An 18,871-nucleotide genomic window follows, 5' to 3' on the forward strand; every position below is an offset into this window, starting at 1 on the left:
CATCTCTACGGGCAGGTAACCGCGGGTAAAACATCACGGCACGGCTCTGCCCTCATGAAGTGTGCCACCTCTGTGCCTCGCCTTCCTCTCCACGGCGCCGCTTCTCTGGTTCCAAATAACGTTCGTACCGCCGTTCAGCACGCCAGGAGGGGAGCGGGAGAGTTATTTAAGACGCTCATACAACAAGTTAGCGTTGATTATGTTAATGTTCAGCCTGAAAATAGCAAGACGCACACACACACACATATCTCTCTCTATCTCTCTCCCAGGGTTACATAAAGTCCCGACAGACTCCTGTTCCTCCTCGATTCTTCGCAGGGTTGATTAATGCTGATTATAATTGTCATTGTTTTCTACGAAATCATTGATTTGGTGAAGCGTCTCCCCAAGTGATTTTATTCAAATCCTCCCTCTCCGTCTTGTGGGGTCTCCTACCTCCTCCTGTTCACCCCTTCTTTCCCGAGACTCCATTTCTCCCTGTTCGCTGTTGTAATGATTCCGTCGTAAGGTTTCAGCGTAATGTAGTGAGCTGTTTTGGACGAGACGGCCTGGAGGGGACATTTGGCGTACGACACACAGACACTTGCCAAGCCCCGACCCTGCTGATCTGTTTCAGAGTCGTGCACAACGACACCTCAGCAGGAGTACGCTTGCCTTCTACTACGCAAAAATCCCTACCCGCCAGCCCTACTGTCACCCTGCTCATTCCGAGAAGATGACGAGTGCAAAATGATCAGAATCATAATTACTCCAATCTGCATAACCACATTTCCCATATTGATGGTGTCTATTACTCCCTTTTTTCCTATTGGCTAACATCTGACTGACTTCTTTCAGGCTTACATTATTTCCTTTCTTTCTCTTAAACAGACTTCCTCATTTGTGGATCTCTTGGGACTCATTAGTGACAAGAACACACACACACACACACACACATGCAAAACAGCCTTAAGCCCTTGTCTGTTATAGCCATCGGCAAGCTGCTGTGCAGACAGAGAACAAATGGGATACTTGGAAGCTGGAGAATTACAGGAAAGCTGGAAAGCCGCAACAAAAAAATGTAAATGCACAACATCACGGCACGGCTCTGCCCTCATGAAGTGTGCCACCTCTGTGCCTCGCCTTCCTCTCCACGGCGCCGCTTCTCTGGTTCCAAATAACGTTCGTACCGACGTTCAGCACGCCAGGAGGGGAGCGGGAGAGTTATTTAAGACGCTCATACAACAAGTTAGCGTTGATTATGTTAATGTTCAGCCTGAAAATAGCACAAATAGGCGGCACAAAGAATAGACACATCTTTCATTTGAGATCTTTATTAAGTACACTATGCAGTTTCTAATTCTCATAATCATGTCAGAAAACACACACACACACACACACACACTTCTCAGGTACCCACGTATAATGAGATGCTATAGAGACCTTAACAAAAAGTGAATCCTTGCACAAAACGCAGGGGTGAACAAGTCATTTTATGCATTTATAACCACACATACTCTTCTTGGCGCACTGTGCAGTGTTCAGTCCCTACGGATGCCACATGATATGCTGCACGGTTGGATTAAACCACATGGAACGGCAACACGACCGTGTTTACCTGGCAACGAATGCAGGCGATCCCTGCTGCAGAAACAACCTTAAACTCGCCAATTAACCTTTTCCGAACCAACATCTTGACATTCCCAATCTCACGCAACTTCGCCACTCTGAAGAACCATGTAACCGATGAATCATGAATAAATTAATCATGAAATCTGATCCTTCATGGAGAGGATATCTAGCAAACAAAAAAAACAAAACCTCCCTCGGTGTCATCGTTTGGTAGCTTTTTTGCTTCATAGTTTCCCAGCCTGCTGGCGTCTGTTTATTTGTGAGGATGTAAACGGCCTAGAATCTCACACTGGAACGGCATTAGGAATGTGCGGCTCGATCCTAAATACCGATACTATTGATACCAAGTTGGTATCAATATTGGCACAATGGTATCGATATTTTCATTCTTCTATTCTTGCACCATGTTCCAACTGAAAGTAAATATGTCGGATGAAATACTGCTCCTCACACATCAACGTGACTTACTGATGTCAGAGAAAGGGGCGGTGCCAACCTCATCTCCCATCTCACGGCCTCCTGGGAGATTCTGTGTCACCCACCACACACTCTCACCCGGGCGGACTCTCAGAATGAAAGACACACACTTTTTATTCAGACTTTCCAATCACATTTAGTTTTTGTATAAAGTAATAGTATCGGATTCGTGTTGCCAATACCACCCTGAATTTTACTTGGTATCGGATCAAAAAGGAAATCTGTGGTATCGCACATACAGTGCAAATGCTATTTCAGGCCTTTTCAAACACAAACTTCACCCCGAGCGTAGAGCTAGATGAAATAGAGCCACATCGCATGTCAAACGTAAACCGGCAGTCCAGAGAGATTTGCTTTCACATACTGGCACGGAGTGTCACATAATGTATGTCACAGTTAACCTTAAAAACATCCGCTTATGAGGGGTCTGGCGCACACACACAGAACCTGTCCTTGAGTCTCAGGGATAAGACAGCTAGAAGAGACGGGGGGAGTGTGAGGCAGAGACCGTGCAGAAATAGAGAAGTAAACCAGAGCCGGGCTAAATTAAGCTGGATCCAAATCCCAGCCCGGCCACCAGGGGAAATGAGGAAAGAGGCAGAGAACAGGGCGTGGAATGGCAAAGCGAAGGCTCTTTCAATTCATCTGTGCTCCGTGGCAGGCTGACTGTATTCCTCAGGAATAAACGTTCAGCGTTCCAGCCTTTTCTGTTCAGCAGATAGATACTGGTAGACGTCCGGGCATGTTTGAAATCATCTGATCAGGTCTGGAATACAGAGACAAGTCGGCTGAGTGTGTGTTTCCATGATCACACAGTGACTCTCTCAGAAGGCAGGTGCTAGTTCTTTGTATCCAGAGTAGGCTTGTGTGTGTGTTTATTGAACATGTCATGGCGTCTCTATAGACAGGGTCCAGTGTAACATTTGCCTGTCGTCTGGAGTGATGAGCCACTGAGACAGATTTTAATTTGTACACACAGGCAGAGCAGATCAGGCCGCGAGCATCAATTGTGCACCACCAACAAGATGGTCTCATGAAAAGACCATGTAGACTGAGGCAAAATGACACAAATATTGGCCTATTTATTTAAAAAAAAGAAATGAACCATGAACTAGTTCATTTGTATGAACTTAACTTTCAACTGGTACAGAAATTGTGTGTGTGTGTGTGTGGTCTCTGAAATTATTAACGGGCATGAGTGACGGGGAAGTGGGCATCTCTGGGGCCTGATGGGCAGGGATGGCAAGTCAGCATCAAGACCGGAGACGAGGTTAACAGATCTGGAGTGGAGAGAAAAAAGGCGACTGGGACGTGTAACCGAGTCGCATTACTGCCGTTGTACTGCCGGTGCTGGAGTGCAGAGGGCAGGTAGTGTGCAGTATGCGGGTGAGCGGGTGGCAGATTATGGGCACCAGATTCAGATCTCCTCCAATGAGTTGGTGGGGACGAGTCCTCTCTTCTTCCCGCTGCTGAGCTTCAGGAAACCTTCTGTGTCTTCATTCTTTCCAACACATATCTTATGAGAAAGGAAGAAAGTGAGCAGATTATAGAATTGTTGCACAATTCCAATTCTACATACATTCATTCAGGCATGAATCTTCTATAAATGCTTAATCCAGGTTAGGTTTAATGTAGAGATGGGCGATTATATGATCGATGATCACAATAAAATTCAGCTCAATATTTAAAATGGGGACACTGCTGCTGAGATGCTGGAATACAGAAACAATTGTGATCATTTTTATTCACCCAGCCCCAGTTCACAGGTGACTGTGCCAATCTCAGGTCATCAGCACATGGCATAAATACTCACATTGTGGGGTGCCAGTTGAGCAATTTTCAATTCCCCTAGCAATTTACCAATAAAACAGCACCACATCAGACCACAAACAATCCATAAAAAGCCCACAATGTCCTGAAGGGAATAATTTCATAATAAATATGATATATCCTATACAAGCAATCACATTTAGTGAGTGATTTTATATTAGGACCAATTTTTGTCACATGACCTTGAATATATGATTTTTTTTTTTTTTGTATATGCAACCTAACAGGCTGATCCCCTTCCAGTGGCTCTTCACACCCTGTCAATCAATGGTATTTGTCAAGCATGTGTTGCCCTTGCCACTTCTGTTCATTGAAAAATGATGGGTCCCACTATTATTAGCATCTTATCATACTGGACCATCTTATCATACTGGACCACTGACATCCTTAAACAGACTTTAAGGTGATCAGGATCATTACACAGCAGGTCCTTTCCTTTGTCTTGAGACCAGTGGTCACCTAGCGGGTAAGGAAGTGTACCCATAATCGGTTCGAATCCTGAGCTGCCAATGTGCCACAGAGTAAAGCACCGTCCCCACACACTCCTCCCCGGGCGCCTGTCATGGGTGATTGGTCAAATGCAGAGGACACATTTCGTTGTGTCATGTGCTGTGTGCTGTGCTGTGCTTCACAATAACAAATCACTTCACTTTCACTCTTGAGCCTGAATGGACTATTCTTTTTTTTTTTTTTTTTTTTTTACAAACTAATATTACAATGTGACAGAGAATATCAGGTTTCTCCTTACCTGTGACTCCTTCACTGTCATATGTCCCATCTCACGGTCTCCTGGGAGGTTCTGAGTCACTCGCCACACCCTCTCACCAGGGCGGACTCTCTGAACAAAGTTTGCAGGGAAAAATCCCACCTTGTCCCCGCATTTTCCCTGATGTTAAAGAATGCAGGAATCAGAATTCGGATAATCAAACGCCAGTGAGCTCCCACTGATGACTAGAGCCAAAGTGATTACAGTGACCCACGTTATTCTCCAAATTAAATCAGACACAGAAGCAGAGAGAGACAACACTCTAATGGAGGAAATTAAAAAGATTATGGGCCATATTATTGACCACGGAATATTCACTCACGACTGTAGCAAATCATGCACCAAAATGCCTATTAATGCACATCCAATGTGCCAATGCACCTTAAAGACCCCTTTCATGTGTACTCACCTTCCACCACTCTTCATTGGAGTCATCAGTGACCTGAACTCTGTCCCCCGGACTGTGGGCCACAGACAAAAAGATAAAAGTACAAAAGTTAGGCACAATCGAAAATGGGTCAAATGTACACGGCAAAAGACACAAAGACCTGGCCATGCATCGTAAAGCACCCCACCACCACCCAAACACACAGCGAGATGACAGATGGCTGAGATGTGTTCCCATGGCGACCCGCCTCCCTCTTCAACCTGTGAGTCTCCTCCCCTCTTCCCCTACACGCACCTTGCCCTCATTTCCAGCCCACTTCTTACTTTGTTCTGTTCTTTCAGAAGACAGTACGGTCACATCCACACGCCACAGCGCAGAGCATGCAGACACATGCAACATTTACATTTCAATCACACACACGCACACACTTCTGTTTGAGCATCATTGTGAGGACCATGGCAATTACTAGATAAAAGTCTTGTTTTTTTACAGAGAAGCATTTTCCCCCTCGTTCCTGCCTGAAATGCGGCGCTGACACGCAGTGGCCAACTCACTGTAGCTCTAGGTCATTCTGTTCTTGAGGCAGAAACTTGTACAACGCAACATAAGTATGGACCGAGTGAACTTCAATCCGCTTCGGCACCTACAGAATGATGAGGCACAGGAAGGGGAAATAAAAGAGGCCAACGTTACCTGAGAGGAATATCAATGCTGTCCACGCTTTGATTTTTGTCAAACGTATTATTCAAGGAGATTCTTTACTTAAACCTTTACCAAACTTAAATAAAATACAACCCCGTTTCCAAAGACGAAAGCCAGAGAAATGACTGGTTGAGCATGACTCAACTTTTACACAATAATGAGAGTGCTGTTAATGACCAACATTTACACCCTCTCAGTAAACTCCAACTGCCGCATTTTATTAAACCCTCTGCATCTTCCAACCCAGACCATTTTGTTGTGCAATTTACGTCCAAAACCTAGAAGATGAACAGAAGGGAGGAGCCAGTAGGGACATTTTCTCATTCTGGACGATTAAAACCCCCCGCTGTCACTTTGCTACACACCCAGGTGTAGCGCAGCATCCATCTCCTCCCTTTCTCTTCTGTTCTCTAAATCTTATCAAAAAAGTGATTTAATTCATGCATACTGACTAAGGTTGTTTTAGAAAAATCTGTGAATTAAGAAAAATGTAATTTAAATGTCTTCTGTATGGAATTCTCCTTTAGAGCTACGACGCACAGAGAGTATTTGTGTAATGGAAAGAGTAAAGGGTCCACTTTACCTTGGCAGGTTCTTCAACCTGAGTATTTTCATTCTCCGAGGGCAGGGTATCTGAAGTACAGAGAAATACAGCTGAAGAAAAATGTCCCATCTACACAAACAATACTCAACCAAGCAGTTCGGTCATGGAACACCAGAGCACACGTCAGGCTGCTTATGTCACATCCGTGGGGGGGGAGTCAAGGGTTTCCTCCAAATCAACCCACATTTCGATTGCCATACAACTAGGCTAATTACTTCCCAAGATTCATATGAGGCTCACATTGCTGCAGATCTGAAGCCGTGACAAAAAAATGTGTTAAACCAGGTTCACTTTGGTTTGATTCTGGCTTTAAAAAAAAAAAAAAAAAACATAAAAAGGAGGTGTTATCATTAAGAGTACGGAGTCGGTCATCTTTAGAACCACACAGCTCATCCTTGAGAACCACTTAAGTGGTTCTCAAGAGTTGTTCAATGAGGTTAAAAGGTCAGAGTTCAGGACTTACCCTTCTCCATCTCCTGAACTGAATCTTCCTCGGCAGCCTCTGTAGCCTCGGCAACCTCGGCAGCAGTCTGCCCTTCCTCCCTCTCCTCTGCTCCTTCCCCCTTAATAAAAAAGGGAGTGGAAAAGGTTGATAGAGAGAACGTTTTATTAACTCAGGCGGCTGATTGGGGTTTATGTGTTTCTGGATTTTTGGCCCTTTGCCGCTCGCAGGCCCGGCCCTGTGTGCAGACGCTCACCAGACTGCGGGTTGGGGATTCACACACGCTGCCAAAACTGGAGCGGCTCATCTGAGCGAGAGAGGTCCCGAAACGCAGAGTGGCATACACCGGGTCTACACGGGCCCTGGACTCTGCAACACACACACACACACAGTTAAATCAAGCCTTCCAGAGAGATACGGGCCAGAGGAGAGGAAGAAGGATAGAAAGAGGACACGCTCACCCTGGGTGGCCTGGACCTCCTTCACTACGCCTAGTGGGTCACTGCCAAGAAGAGGAGAGCTGAAGTTGCGTTTGAACATCCCCGACTGTGGAGACGAGACGAGCCAAAGGAAGATTTTTAAACGATAAAACAGAGGCAGGAACACATCAGCACACTCCGAAACATTTACTCGCATGCCGGCTAATGCACATGGTAAGAGAGAGGGAGAGAGGCGCGGTGATTGATGCAGAGGACTGGCAGATGTGTCCACACATACAAACACACACACACCACACTACCTGTGTAAAAACTCGCTACACAAAATATCGATTGTGACCCAGACTGGGATTGTCGGTCAGCACGTGAAGCAGAAAGGCCCGTCTCTATGTTCATCACCATCCCTTTCATCCATTCACCGTGTCATCAGTCCGTCTGCACCAATATCACGCGTGACCATTTCTCAAATAAGACAAGGCCTTCTTGACTCTAGACTGTGTATCATAATTTGCATTCATTACTTCACATTTAGATGAGGAACTCTGCGTTCTTCTTCACGTCCCCTGTCTTCATGCCTCATTCGCTCAACTGTCTACATCCATCTTCAGTAAATCATGAGGTGTGCATGCAGTAGATCATTGGGTGGGTAACAAAATTAGCATCATCCATCCATCCACCCATCCGTTTTCTAAACCCACCGGTCGGGGACAGAGGGAGGCTGGACGCCTGAATAAATAATAATAGATTTTTTTTTCGGTGCCCCTGTGAAGGCCGCTGGGATGATTTTCTTTTTGTTGACTGTCACTTGTACAAGAAAAAAATATTGGTGATATATATTTGCCAAGTGGCTTAAGTTGGTGATCATGGTTCTTACAGCATGACCATGACCCAAATCCCAGGAATGTTCAGAAACAAAGCACTCAACTATTTTAAAATCAGAGATCACAAAAGAGAAGGCAGGAGAAATCCACCCATCAAATCTGAAGTGGTCCCAAGCTTCCACCAGAAAAGTCCCCATGGATACAGAAGTGCCGCAAGTATTCTGTGTTTCCCATTCCACTTCAAATAATAATAATATAAAAACCAATAGGTTGCAACTTTCAATAAATGCTCAAATAATAATGCTCGAGTCAAATACAACATAAGGCGGCGCTCACTATAAGCAGTTACGGTGTAAACTCTAGGTTACAAAATGTACGTTCTGATGACAGGACTCCAGGGGGTAACAATATCCCGAGGTTATGTCACTCTGAGGACTCTGACTAATTGCATCATTAAAATCACAATGTCAAATGACTCAAGACTCCATCTTGTTTAAATACGCACCAATGAAAACATACGTCTCGCTACTATAATCTACTGCTGATACATATTTCACAGATGAGCTAGAAAATATCAATACAGCAATTTATCGTGATATTTTACGTGGTGATGTTGTATCGATATACATATTTTTGTATGCAATGTACACAGCATCTTGTATATCAGCTTTGTTTTAACATTTTCAGTGAACTGTAGGATATTGCAATATGTACAATATCACAATATATCATGATATAAGCGTGTCGTGATGCGTATCGTATTGTGAAATCCTTGCCAATACACACTGCTAATATTTAACAAAATACTCACTTGCATAGCCAGAAAGTTTTTTTTTTTTTTTTTTTTAAGAAATGAAAGAAGCCACAAAATGCCTCTGTATGTGTTTATAGCGCCATACCTTGCCTTGGCACGGCTGCTGGGAGAGCTCAGAGGAGCACCAGAGGTGAGCACCCATCTTACAGGTCTTACAGCGCAGCCCTTGCTTGGAGTTCCCTGTAGAGAGCCATCAAGTGCAGGAGGGACAGGAGGAAAGAGAAGGAAAGCGGAGTGAGATGTGGAGGAAAAGACATACGGGGCTGTAGGAAAAACGGATGATGCAGTTAACTGTGCACGGCAACATGGTTGCGGCGAGAGAGAGAGAGAGAGAGAGAGAGAGAGAAACAGACTTCGACATCAGTCACCCTGACAGTGAACAGATTCGGGGTAGAGTGATGCAGCATGGGAATGTTAAGTGGATAACTCTAACGGCCACACACACACACACACACACACGCCAGTGGTTTTAATCCCATTCCACATTCTGCTCATTAGACTGCAGAGTGCTCATATAAAATAAACACACTCAGTTCTCGCCCCGTAAGTGTACAGAGTTTTCTGCTGGTGCCGTCACTGCTGCCGTTTGCCGAGGAAGCAACAGGGGCACTTGGCAAAGGAAGTGATGTCATCAGCAGAAAGGACTATATATAAACCAGCAGCAAGGCCCCGCCCACACTTCCTGTATTTATTCATGTTTACATGTGATTATGTGCGGAGCATCAGGTAAACGTCTCATCTCCTGACCATCTGACACAAAACTCAGATTTTCAAATGATAAAAGGAATTGTATTGCTTTAAATGATCCCATCCTGTTTAAACGTCATCTAGGACCGTTACTGCGTGCTCTTATTCTATAAATCCCATGGCAGGCACTTTGTCTGCAGGTGGGTAAAAGTGAACTGTGGTCCTACCTACAATGATGTTCTTGCAGAGTTGGCAGCTGGTTGGCCGGCGGAACACATGCTCCAGAAAGCAGTGTATTAGCGGTGGGCGTGGCGCTGGAAGGGAAGGGGAGGGGCTTAAGGAGGGTGAATGTGAGTTGATGGAAGGATTTGGGCTGACAGAGGGGGACGGGATGGGTGAAGTGTCAGTTGGCAGCAATGACCCGGGCAACAGGGGCGGGGAGGGCGGCGGGGGGTCCGACAGGAAGTCAGGTGGCAGACGGGCGTCGCTACATGACCGCTGGAAGAAGTTCTCCACACTCTTGCTGCGCATGAAGGAGAGTGAGCGCTTCAGCCGTTGGAGCTACAGGGGCAGAAAGATGGAAAAAATTGGCATGAAAACATATTTTGACAACAGTGCCACCTAGAGGCACGGAGGTCCACATAAATTCTATTTCCCAGCACATTCCACAGAGGCCTGATTAGACTGAGATCTGGAGAACACAGTTTCCATGAAGGATACCCTACAAATGCCACATTTATGCATCTCACTTATCTGCTGATTATCTGAGGTTTTAATCATACACAGAGGTGCTGATCCCTCTATAGATGATTCCTGCATGTGTCTGTGTTCAGTTTCTTCTGGTTCGCACGGAAACGCACGGGCTACAGGCTTTTATGTACAGAGCAGCAGAAGTCACACCATTGCATCATGGGATATCAGCCTCTGATATCCAGTTAGGTTGGAAGGTTCCATGTCCTTCAGACAAATCAACCAATTTTGACATGACCTAATACATTCCTGTGAGTCATGGGGAGATGCTCAGCTCTGTGTGTGTGTGTGTGTGTGTGTGTGTGTGTTAGAAGAGCATGCAAGTCAATACAGTCTGATGGAGAAGGGTCATGTTATGTCACCTCCAAGGTTAACGTATTATTACAGTCTATTCACACACACACAAACACACACGTCATATTCTTTTCAGGTGAAAAATGAGAGGAAATTAATGAATGTGGTTGCCCTAATCAGGACTGATTTTAGTGTGTGTGTGTGTGTATTACAAGCTATGCCTACATAAGTCATTAGCCACCAAACTAATATCAGGCGAAGCATCTGTAATAATTAGTTGACTTTTTGCACGAGGTATTTATATGCTTCTGAGTGTGCACACTACACGGATCTCATCTTCTTCAACATTCCCAGAGGACACGTTCGTGCACAAACAAACATGAAAACGGCGAGAGGGGGAGTTTTGGCACTGAGACTCCGGAGCGGCTCTGGAGTTGTTCAGTCTTTCCTTACTCGGCTTTTTAATCTTCTCTTTATGAGTCATGGTTTCATATTACTAACTCTCACAACAGCCCCTCTCCCTATTTATCTTGTTCTTACACACACACACACACACACACACACACACACACACACCCCGAGCGCAGAAGCAGAACCAGCATTCCTGTGCAGGATGAAATTAACAGGACACAGAACTGGAAGTGATCCAGATAAGGACAGAGCCTTCTTAACCGGCCACTGATCCTGAGGTTACAGACGAGAGCAGGTAAACGTGCACTCTGTTTACTTCACTCATACTCTTCTGTTTCTTAAATAGCAAAACTCGAGGAGGGATTCTAAATAAAAACGCGCCCACGAGGATGCTTAAGTGCAATCTGTCTCCTCCTCGTGACTAGGGAACGTACTTTCCACTATTATCCCACAACCATCTATTACTACGACTACCTCTGAAGGTTCATAGCAACCCAGCAACCTTCCAACCACGGACTTCAGGCCACGTTTTATAGAGGTCAGCAGTGTTAATGTTTCAGGTGGCCCCAAAACCCCAAACATATCTAAACACGCCCCATAACCTCCTCTGCCAAGGTGCCACCATCCCCACACACTGCCCCCCGGGCACTCACCGCTGCTCACCAAGGGTAACGGTTAAATACAGAGGACACATTTCATTGTGTCATCGTGTGCTGTGCTGCAGTGTTTCACAATGACAATCCCTTCACTTCCTCTGCAGAGGTGTGTCGGTCTGTCAGATCACCATACGGAAAATGACGTACTTCTTTTCGAAAAGGTCCCTCTTTCCCACTTTGATATGGTCAGTAATAAGAGATATTGCGTCAAATGTTGCTGGTACTGACGGTGGGACAATAGCAGGTCACCGATTGATCATCTGACCTCTGACACTTCATCAGGCCTTCAACTGGTAATCAAAATTGCTGGGTTTCTCACACAAAATGAAAGACAAATTGATCGCCATTTGCAATGGTAATTGATCACCGACCCCTCTTGCAACTTGTAGAAGCCATTTGTGTGAACGTATTTTCCACTCTGCGCACCTTTTTGGATTCCAGTCAAAGTTGCAAGTGAGCGGAGGCGATACAAAATGCGTCGTTAACACAACGCGAAGGTGCGACTTGGCGTCCTGAGCCAACCAGACAGAGATGCACTTATTTATTACACTTCCCAGCATGACTGACTGCCTGCATGTGTGGAAAAAAAAACACACTGTGGGCAATCAAGGAGGTGGAAGCGTCCCTCAATGTAGTTACCAAAGACAGGCCCCTGCGACGACGTGAAGATGGAGTGCAGCTTCGGAAATTGAGCGGGGACTCTGTCTGCAGTGCCTGGTGCCAAGTCAAGCAGAGCTGACGCCAGGTGGATTACCAGACCAATAGGCACATCAATTCTTTATTTCGTCTCATTGATTTGGGCGTCGCCGCCTCTCACTTGGCTTATCAGGGCCGGTATTACTCACGTGGCGACGAGGCAGTAAGAAAATGTGAATGTGCTGAAAATAAAAAGAAAACCTAAATAACTCTTGATCCCCGGGTGTAATCACAGTTTCTGTTTTTTGGGTCCCGGCGCTAGGCGGGTCCCAGTTTCCCAGACGGTAAAATCTGACCCAGAAACATGTGAAGCTGAGAGCTGAAATTCTGCCGCCATGGTGCTGGAACAGAGCATTATAAATTAATTTCGGACACAGCAGAACGTGCCATAAAAGGTCATGTCTTCACGATGGAAGTGTGCTGGAGTTTTTTTTTTTTTTTTTTTTTTTTTTTTTTAAATGGACCTTCTTTAGTTTGCTCGTCCTTCTGCTGCACACTCCAAACCCTTGAGAGCAGAAGCCCACTGCTGACCACACATAAATGCAGGTGTGGAACCCTCCCCACTGACGTCACGGCGTGAAAAAGTCTCGCCGCACCCTGTTCTAGTTCGGAAGGTCGCGTGGGTGTCTGCGTGTCTCTTAATTGGCTCTTAATTGACTGCGCGTCCGAGAAAAGGACCTCTCCGTGGAACGAACTTCCGTCGCGCAGCCGTCACTGACGCGCGCGCGCAGGTGGCTTTAATTCGTCGCCCCCGTCGCACCGGGCGTCTCGTGCCGAAGGGAGTGACGTGGGTAATGTCCCCTGACGCCAACGAGTTCACGCCCTCCGACACGCACGCGGACAGAACCCGGCACTTATTATTCAGGCGTGATCTAGAACATCGTTTCCGGCGAAGCGCGCGCTCGGAGGACAGGACTTTTTTGTTGTTGTTGTTTTTGTCCGGACGCCTACCTTGGACACCGGCGTGATGGACATGGTGCTGGGGGAGCGCTGCAGGTCGCAGGTCGGCTGGGGCTCGCCCTCCACCTCGCTGTTCTCGGTCATCGTCGCTCAGGTGTCGCGACGCGACGCGCTCCGGAACTTTTAACGCTGGCGGAGTTCCGCGCGTCCACCTGCGCGGACCATAAAGCTGCGCGCTTTCCTTTTTTTTGGAGATGCCCGCCGGTACCGCTAATCTTCGGGGTTAAAACGTTTCACTGCGTCCAGCGCTCCTCCTAGTCTAGAAACAGCGCGGAAACGTGTCCAAAAGCCGCAAGATCCATAATCCGGAGGACCTGTCTCCTTCTCTTCAGAGACACCGAGGTGGGGCCGGTTCCTCAGTGTGCCACCTCGCCGCTGCGGCGCTGCCCTTTGAAGGAAGGAGTCCAGGTTAAATTAACCACGCCCCGCCCCCGATTGCATGCACGTGATTGGACCACAGCCTTACCCATATGCTAATTTAGTTAAAAATGGAACAGTGTATTGAAATGCTGTCTTGAAAAGTCGGAAATTGGTTAGCTACCAGAAAAAATAATATTGTGTTTTCCAGTTAAAACTGAATGCTGCATTTTGATTTGCCTTTACTTAAATCGTGCTCTGGCACAACCAAAAACGTAACATCCATCAAAAACTGTCATTTGTAGGCATAGATGGGTTTCGAATGTTTTTTTTTTTTTTTTTTTTTTTTTTAAGGAGTCACCAGATCCACCCCACAGCTCTGCTCATGTGTATCAGACCATTTTTGGTAGAACATATTGGCTGTATGAGATTTGTATAATTAACGATGGACCGTGCCTGATTGCCGAGAGCAGGCACTCAACTGTAAACCTTTAAGTTACATTTTAATTCACTGCAGGACATAAAGGGCATAAATGCATAGTCACATGATACTTAAAAGGGGTGGAACACTGTAAGTTGACCTGGATAAGGGCGTCTGATAAATGGCGTAAAAGGAACCGGACATCTGTCAGTAGACACTATGAGACGCGTGACAAATCCACGTGCTCAACACATGTCCACAAACTCATGGACTGTGCACTGAAAAGTCGACAGAAACCAGTGTAGTCTCTACAGGTTCCAGGTTTCTGTCTAATAAAGCCGGCACCAAGTCAACCCGCTACCAGCAGGACTACTGCTTCATTTCAGGAGGCCTGGAATTTCATTTCCGCTACACTGCAGCACAGCACACGGTGACACAAACGGAATGCGTCTTCTGCTTTTTTTATCCTCTTGATTAAGAGGCTGCGTCCTCAACCGCTAGGCCACCACTGCCACGGGCCACCACCTCCCCACTAGAAAGTAGTGTTTCAGTCATCTTACAGCGTAAAACGTAAGTGAGAGAAGCCACTTACACATACGTGACATCGAAATGGACTATGCATTGTCATTTTCAACGTATGCATGGTGCACATTCATTCCCTCCGATGAATGAATAATCTATACATATAGAAAAGACGTGGATAGTAAGAACTTTACCAGTCTGGGAAGGCTATAAAGAACAAGATTTAAAAGCAGAGGCAGTGAAAGTGAATGTAATTCCACAGGCGGGACTGTCACCCTTCTGCCTAATAAACAGAAAATAGGCCGTGATCCAATTTCCATAACGTTATTTCGCGTAGAAAACCAGTCGGACGCGGTGTACAGGGACCGTTCTGTCGGTTTCTAGGTTCTTCATGCCTTCAGGTGTCTTCAGTCACTTATTCCGAGTTTACAAGTCAGGGGTAATGATGGAATAATGATCATTACAAGCCTCTTTCCAGCCACTTTGTGCCGTTGATGACGGAGGCTGACGTCCACAAGCGATCATCTTTTCCACCGATCTGAGTGCGATTTGATTTGCAGTCAGCATCACGTAATGACGCGAGCAACGTCTCCTGCTTGGCGGGGGGACATTTCAGGAGGCTGCCTGTTTGTTGCTTCCTAATATACTCTTCATGTGTGTGTCACTTTATCAAAGAGAAAAAAATGTGAAAGGGATGCATGCACTGTGTTATTATAACGTCACCATGTCTTGTCTGGTTTTGTTTCATTTTTTGATATTGCGTGAAAGCAGAGGGACTGCAGGTGTGAGTAAATTTACCAAAAAAAAAAGAGTAACAGCGATGCAGAGGACAACGACCCACGTGACCGAATTCCTCTATTCCAGCTAATCCCCACATCAAAAGATGGATCTCGGCTGTCGGAGACGAGGGCAGTCCGGGAGGCGGGGGGAGAAGCCCTAGAATGGCACAGCTACACCGAACCAGACGAGCGACGCTGGAGTGCTCGTATTCGGTGACGTCATGCGGCGGATATAGGACCCAGACACGGCCCACTTGAGACATCCAGCACAAAACAAATCAGGGCGCAACAGATGGACTGGACAGCGGAGCCATTTTCATGTTGATGCAACTTCAACAACTCTGCGTCCACCTCTATTTTATTATTCTTTTCACCTTTTGGAATGAGATAAGGACCAAGTTGGAGACATGGCATCCACACCACACTGGCCTCTTAAGAGTTGCTGACAACACACCCTGCAGTGAGCTAAAAATACAAGTCCCCCAACAGACAACAAGCGCAGACTTAAGGAGAGAGATGGGCTCCAAAATGGCTCCCCAGGGGCACAGCCGAAGCTCCAGAAGCATCTGATGCCACCAAGGTGTCCTGGCCGGAGTTGTCATGACGCTGGTCTCCGCTGGACTGTGTGCTTTGGGGAAATTAGAGACAGTGAAAGGATGAAGAAGACGAGAGGATGACGTGTCAGGAAGCAGCGCTGATCTGCGGGCCGGATTTGACCCAGATCGGCCGAGGCTAATTTAAGAGGGTAACCGGGTATCCATCATCTTCATGACCCAAATGCGTAATCAGTGTTAGGCCACCCCGTACATCAGATCAGCAATATTGCTATGCATGCTTGCCAGGCCCGTTCCTATGGCAACCTCCACACCGCTGAGTGTTGGCGCCTTCGTGTGGACGAAGGGTGAAACGCAGAAGAAACTCAACCTGCAGAATAGCAGGACGAGTTTGAAGTTCTTCACACAATGAACTCATTTAAAACCACCAAGTGTTCAAAATTAGATTAAAAAAAAATCTAAATATGATCATTATCCTATTTTTTCCTCTCATATGAGACATTTAGAGGGAGCTCTGTAATAGTTCACTGATAAGTAATATTTTCTTGTGATGCAAAGTGACGTATAAAGACAAGAATCACTTAAATGATAGTGGTGCCAGTGGCATCAACCTCTTTTAAAAACTGTAGGTTTCCTGATAATCTGAAGCCATTTCTGCCTTTCCCTCCACTCCAACAGAATTCACAATCTAAAGACATCTTATACAGGTCCGGATGCGTTTAAGTTTCTTTTACAAAGACAAAAAATCACGGCCCCTTCACTTCATTGCTCTGACCTGACATCCTCATTGGCTGCAAGGCATCCTGGGATTGACAAGAGAGAGACCATCACTCTTTAAACATCATTCAACCTTAGCATACTGTTTACCGCAGTGTTTCGTGACCGGTTGCCTGCATGGATCTGCTGGATCTCTTCAATAAGCTTCGTGTGCGGTGTAGAAACTACGTATTTCGTTCCTTTACTGTTTCATGTCACGTGGAGAATGACATCATTTTTTACATATTGTTCTGGTAACAGAATTTACGAAAATAAAAGTCCTGTTGTGGCGTGACTTTTTGCGGTGGACTCCGGTTCTGTGTGCCAGTCCGGAGTTTGGTGTAGACTGTGTGTGTTCCTGATTTCTGGATTGTTTTCACCTATGCTATGCCGTGTCATGTCCCTGTAGGGACATTGTGCCTTAACAGAAATACATTTAAAACAGAATGGCTGGATCACAGCTGGACAAAATGTAATTTTTTTTTTTAAACAGACCATCAAATATTGTGGTTTAATCACTAATAGCATCATGTGTTTGGCTCTGGCCACAAGACAGCATCACACTACAGTACAGCTGGGAGCAGATTATTGCATAATTATATAGAGCAGGGTTCATTCCAGGTCAACTGACCAGACAGTTTTCAGTCTTGAAGAAGTGTGAAGGCGTGTCTTTACATCTTAACAATGACTGTGGGAGGACGCAAGCCATTTGGGCTGGAATAAAAAATAAAAATCTGCCAGCTGGTCTCCGAGGCCCAAGACTGAGAAATACATTTACTTTTCATTTACAGCATTTGGCAGGTGCTCTAATCCAGAGGGATTTACATAAGTGATTTAAGTCTATTATTGTAATTGGTCATTTGGTTCACTGGGACCCAATCTGCAAATACCGTCTCCATAAGACAGAACCCAGCTTTCCGTACATTAAAAAAAAAAAAAAAAAGGTTGTTTTCTCATTACACTCCATCTGAACACACACACACACACACACACACACACACACACACACACACACACACACACACACACACACACACAGTGGTGGCCTAGCCCAGTGAAGTGACAATCACTTCACTTTATCATTAGCGGTTAAGGAAGCAGCCCCCTAATCAGAAGGTTGCCGGTTCAAATCCCGATCCACTGAGGTGCAAAGCACCATCCCCACACACTGCTCCCCAGGTACCTGTCATGGCTGCCCACTGCTCACCAAGGGTGATTGTTAAATACAGAGGACACATTTCACAGTGTGCTGTGCTGCATTGTTTCACAATGATCACTTCACTTTCACATACACATCTGATTCCATCAAGATGTCCTTGTAGCAAAATGACACACACCTCTTAATAATATAGTTATATATTTATTCATACATACAGATTCATTTATATCCGTTAATTGTAAAAAAAAAAAAAAAAAAAAAAAGAGATTTACAGTAATTATAACAACTACAGTCATTGTCAAAATTGAAGTTGTATATTTCCCCCAAGGATAAAGACTACCCAGGATACACATCCTCAGGTCTCTTATGTCCCCCTAAAAACACACAGGGTCAGAATGCACATTGAACCAGACTGATCCAGAGAAGCCCGTCCGACTCTTCCCCAACCCCCCCCCCCCCCACACACACACACACACACACACACACAACTCCAATCTACTCCATGAACCAAGATACCAGGAGGCAAAGGGGGTCAGGGGTCGGAGTGAAAATCTGAGTTTGGACAACACACATATTGGACATCACACCATCTAGCCAAAAGACAACGGGTGTATTTCTCCCTCAGCAGTTGCGAGGTTAGCCCATAAGCCTGTGTGTGTGTGTGTGTGTGTGTGAGAATTATGTATGACTGTGTGAGTGTCAGAATCAGTGTGTGTATAGGTGGGGAAATGTGTATGTGTGTGAGACTGAGAATAAATCACAATTCTGCTTTGTAACTGAATTTGAGGAAAGTGCAATTACGTCATACAAAGATGGGGTTCCGGAAAGATCAACAGATACCAGCTTTCATCTACACACTCCTAACTTCTCCACAAGCCCCTGACACATCGAACAGATGATTACAGAACCCACACACACACACAGTCACACTCACTCCATATCTGTTCATGTGTTTTCATTTATCTCATCTGATCGTG

At 45.6% G+C, this 18,871-nt stretch overlaps 1 protein-coding gene across 1 annotated transcript; it reads right to left on the reverse strand.

The window, feature by feature from the left end:
* Positions 1 to 1,417: 1,417 nt before the first annotated feature.
* Positions 1,418 to 13,834, reverse strand: LOC114794387 (SH3 and cysteine-rich domain-containing protein 2-like). The gene is made up of 11 exons (XM_028986904.1): positions 13,338 to 13,834; positions 9,807 to 10,140; positions 8,978 to 9,072; positions 7,282 to 7,366; positions 7,077 to 7,189; positions 6,842 to 6,941; positions 6,358 to 6,407; positions 5,627 to 5,715; positions 5,094 to 5,145; positions 4,667 to 4,804; positions 1,418 to 3,604 (listed from the first exon to the last, which is right to left on the reverse strand). Exons 1-11 carry the CDS (start codon positions 13,428 to 13,430, stop codon positions 3,506 to 3,508), a joined length of 1,248 nt encoding a protein of 415 aa, XP_028842737.1. The 5' UTR covers positions 13,431 to 13,834; the 3' UTR covers positions 1,418 to 3,505.
* Between the last annotated feature and the right edge of the window lie 5,037 nt (positions 13,835 to 18,871).

Source organism: Denticeps clupeoides, chromosome 7 (genome assembly GCF_900700375.1).
Source record: "Denticeps clupeoides chromosome 7, fDenClu1.1, whole genome shotgun sequence".
NCBI classification, from domain to species: domain Eukaryota; kingdom Metazoa; phylum Chordata; class Actinopteri; order Clupeiformes; family Denticipitidae; genus Denticeps; species Denticeps clupeoides.